General features: G+C 31.0%; 1 protein-coding gene and 1 non-coding gene across 2 annotated transcripts; one reads left to right on the top strand and one right to left on the bottom strand.

The window, feature by feature from the left end:
• The first annotated feature begins 1111 nt into the window (after positions 1-1111).
• Positions 1112-3633, top strand: LOC125847482 (uncharacterized). The gene is made up of 5 exons (XM_049527092.1): positions 1112-1339; positions 1424-1510; positions 1579-1728; positions 1821-2027; positions 3461-3633. The coding sequence occupies exons 1-5, from the start codon at positions 1112-1114 to the stop codon at positions 3557-3559; spliced, it is 771 nt and encodes a 256-aa protein (XP_049383049.1). The 3' UTR covers positions 3560-3633.
• A 622-nt stretch (positions 3634-4255) lies between these two features.
• On the bottom strand, positions 4256-4328 carry TRNAA-UGC (transfer RNA alanine (anticodon UGC)). The gene has a single exon. It is a non-coding gene; the product is annotated as a tRNA-Ala (tRNA).

Genomic DNA, 4328 nt, shown 5'->3' with positions numbered 1-4328 from the left:
TAAATATTTCATAATCTCTCCTCCCCTTTCCTCCCAAACAATATTCACTAACTTGCATAGCTCAATCCTTTCTTTTCCTCAAAAGTTATCGATTGTTTCCATAATTCTACCACTAACAACATCTTCTCTTCTTCTTCCTCTCTATTTTATCATTAACAAATATGATCAAAACTTGAAATTACCAAGAAATCAAATAGTACAACTCCGTATTTAGTTATTTTTTGCAACTTTGTCCATGGATTTTGCTTAATCATGTACTTTTTTAAAAAATTCAACCATGGGGATTAATGCTGCTTTAATTATACCATTTTAATTTAACTTATTTTTTACTGGATTTAACAAAGAAAGTGAAGGAAGAGGACATTTTTAAGAGGTGAATGAGAGGTGATTATGACAGTGTTGGGGGCAATGGAGGAGAAGCGTTAAGAGGAGAAAAAATAGGGATGAAGAGAGATATTAGAGACCACTACGTGCTTTTAATGAGTGCACTACATTCACTATGCCAGATCAGCAATGTGTGTCTAATAGACACACTTTGAATATACATTAGGTGTTTAATAGGAAAAAAGCCTTTCTAAGGTGTCTAAACGAAAAAAGCGCGCAAATTCAAGGGGCTGGTTATGTGTTAAGCCAACAATTATTGATGGAATAACATGGAAATGTATACTCCAAAAGAAACATGGTAGATCAGTTACTCCAAGTACTGAAGTCAGTACATGAAATGAAAATGATTTGGGTTTTGAATATGAAATATTAAAATTTACTATTATCCTAATTTATGTGACTTACATTCATTTTTAGTCAATTAAAAAAAAAAGACACATTTCTATATTAAGTGATAATTTAATTTTAAAATGTTCATTTTATACCTAATTAAATGATTTATAGTCACACAAATTTCTATCATTCATTTTGGATCACAAGTTTTTAAAGTTTTTTTTTTTTCTTAAACTCCGGAATCAAGTTATGTCATATAAAATGGGACAGAGTAAGAATATAAGGGGTAATGTCCCAACTTTCAGGCAGAGAATTAATTCCATTGCAAAAAAGAAAGAAAAAAGAGTAGTGAATTAGCTCTAAAAACTTGAAAGAGGTAAAGAAATAGTCAATCATGAACCCAAGTGCTGTGGCAGTGACAGTTCCTTCTGTTTGTGTGATGTTGCATCAGGGCAGAAGCAGAAGCAGAGGCTTTCAATTCTTCGAGAAAAATATAGTACTAGTGTTGAGTCCATCAAAGCAGAAATTCCGTACAAAATACCATCCCATTAAGGCTCATCAACAGAGTTATGATTCACAAATCACCATTGTAGCTGACATGCCCCTCTTTGAATCCCCTCATGTACGTTCACAATTCACATACACTCACTCTCTCTGTTGTTAATTAGTTAGGAGATCGAGTTTGATAGTTTTATAATGTACACAGGCATCTTTCGATAGGTACTTGGAGGACAAACCAAGAGTCTTCAAAGCTATTTCCCCAGATAACAGAGGAACCCAACGTCTTAACGAGGTAATTAATTAACTATTTTAGTATATGTGTAATTGAAATGACACATTAATATATGTATGTTGGTGCAGGAAGAATGGAGAATTCAAATGGAACCAATAGGTTTCTTGTTCCTCACAGCGTGGCCAGTTGTTAACATGAGACTTAGATGCAAAACTAAAGGAAATGAATACCCTTCTGGCGTTCCAAACCATACCTCTATGGTTCTTGAGTTCAAAATTGTATGTACATATACTTCAAATTAATTAAGGATCAGATCGGAGTACTCGATGTGTACAACATTAATTTTTAATTAAATTGTATTATTATGCAGACAAAATGGGATCTAGAAGGAGTAACAGAGGGGAAAAACACGCCACCAGAATTCCGTCTTAGCATGGAAGGTGTACTTTACCCAGATAGAAGAAAAGGAGGAAGAAGCAGCAGGATCAAAGGCCATTTCCATATGAGCATTAGCTTCGCTCCACCTCCCATGCTTGCTTTGGTCCCTCCACATGTTCACAGAGATGTCACACAAGCGGTTAGACACTCTTAAAACCATTAATTATTTATATTTCTCCAAATCATTTTTCAATATCTCTAAATTACTATGTCAATCATTATTTTTAAATCGGCATGCCAGATTCAAATGCCACGAGTAAAATGTGAGTAAAACTTTTTCATATGAGGTCAAGAATTTTTCATTTATTTAGATAATAACAAATGATGGAAACTTTGTATTTCAAATATTTAAGTGGCATACTTCATTATTTGAAAATTTTGAAGTTAGTTGTGTTTAATCATCTTTTTTACAAAAAAATTATCTAAAATTTGAATGTACTATTTTTAAAAGAGACAAGTGTCAAAAATATACATAACTTCTAGTTTCATATCGAAAGTGTGAGTTTCATACCTAAATTATCATTTATATGCCCTCTCTCTTTTATTTGAAAAAAACTTGACACATGACTTTCCACATAGAGAAAATATCTCACCTTGACAAAAATTAAATAATAAATAAATTATTTTAATTACCGCACTCCACCACCTCCTCCCCGTAAATAAATAGAATTTTACCACTCCAACCACCCACTCATTCCCCAAAAAGATGATTTTTTTTGTAAAAAATAAAAAAAATTCTACCCATCCTATTTTAACACTCCTCTCCTAATTTATTTATTTATTTTTATATTTTTTTGTTTTGTGTTAGATATGTACATATATTTTTAGGATTTTTTTTTTGTGTACTGAATATAACATAAATAAAAAAATTATTTTTAAAAAAAGTCTTGTGGGGGCAAGTAAAAGATATTTTTATGTGTACATATCTAACACAAAACGAGATATTTTTTTGGAAGCGGATGGTTAGGTGGAGTGGTAAAATTCTATTTTGTAAAAATAAAATAATATCTAAATTAGTATTTGAAGGGAAAGGAGGGAGATGAATTAAAAAAAATTATATACTTTTATAAGATAAATTTAAACTAAAAAAAAACTAATAAAATGGGGGGAGGGGGGTACGGTGAGAGGAAGTGATGGAGTGGGGTAAGAAAAATATTTTACATTTTATTTTATAAAAAAAAATATTATTTTTTTGAGATAATAATTTTTAATCTTTAATTTTAACTAATACTTAATTTATTTAATTACTATCAAGGTGAAATGTTTTAACCATCTCGAGTGTAATGTGACAATTTTTTTAAGTAAAAGAGAGAGTGTATACACACATCATGATGAGAGTGTTATAAAAGAGAGATGCGTGTTTCTCAAACTAAATAGTTTAGGTATGAAACTCTGACTCTCAATAGTTTAGGTATGAAACTCATATAAAAAATATAATTTAACTAATTTAAGTGTGTTTTGACACTTATCTCTTTTGAAAAAACATGAAATATAATTTAACTGATATTATTTTATAAAAATAAAAAATTTATAAAAATACATTGTCTTATATACATGTATGGCAATTAACAGATTATGAAGAATGTGGCGGAGAGTATGCAGCATAAAGTAAGAAATAATTTGCTGGCGGATTATGCTAAATTCAAGAAGGAAACCCTCAAAAATCCATAACTGTAAGACAGACTTATCATTTAAGGTGTGAATTTTCCTTGTGTGTAATTGCGTGGCTTTTTGTATTTGTTCAAGCGCGGCGTATCGGTCGGTTCGGTTCTGTTTTGAAGTTTATCGGTTTGGCTTATTGGTTATCGGTTTGTAAAGATGCTAAACTGTTATAGAACCATTAAGATATTGACTTATTGATTATTGGTTTATCAGTTTTTGATTGTTATCGGTTCGATTATCGATTTAACCGTTAAGATTTGATAAAAAAAAAATCATTGAAAATCACTTAGAAAAAAGGTGACAAACCAAATAAACCATGCACATGTGAGTTCACAAGTTACATCTTGCTCAAAATCAAACACTTTTACATTGTAGAATAACCAAGCTAAACCAATAACCCAAGATAAACCAATAACTTTTTTTCGATTCAGGTTATGAATTTCGATTTGATTTTAAACAGCCTATGTTCAACTGTATCAAACCAACTAAGAAAATTATTCGTCTTTTTTCGAAATAATTTTAAATTGAAATGCCCAACGCCTACTTAAATCCAGCTAATCCAAATAGGCTCGAATTGATAATTGGTAAATAATCATTTGGCACTAATTACGTTTCGGTTCTCATTATGTATTCAACTAAATATTTTCTCTAGTTTTTAAGCATAAAAATATCAAAAGTATCCTTTCAATATGTAGAAACGATAAATGGAGATGCGGGGGATCGAACCCCGTGCCTCTCGCATGCAAAGCAAGCGCTCTACCATTTGAGCTACATCCCC

This window comes from Solanum stenotomum, chromosome 12 (genome assembly GCF_019186545.1).
Source record: "Solanum stenotomum isolate F172 chromosome 12, ASM1918654v1, whole genome shotgun sequence".
In the NCBI taxonomy this organism is placed as follows: domain Eukaryota; kingdom Viridiplantae; phylum Streptophyta; class Magnoliopsida; order Solanales; family Solanaceae; genus Solanum; species Solanum stenotomum.
The sequence above is the reverse complement of the archived record's forward strand: the minus strand, read 5'-3'. Positions and strand labels throughout refer to the sequence as shown.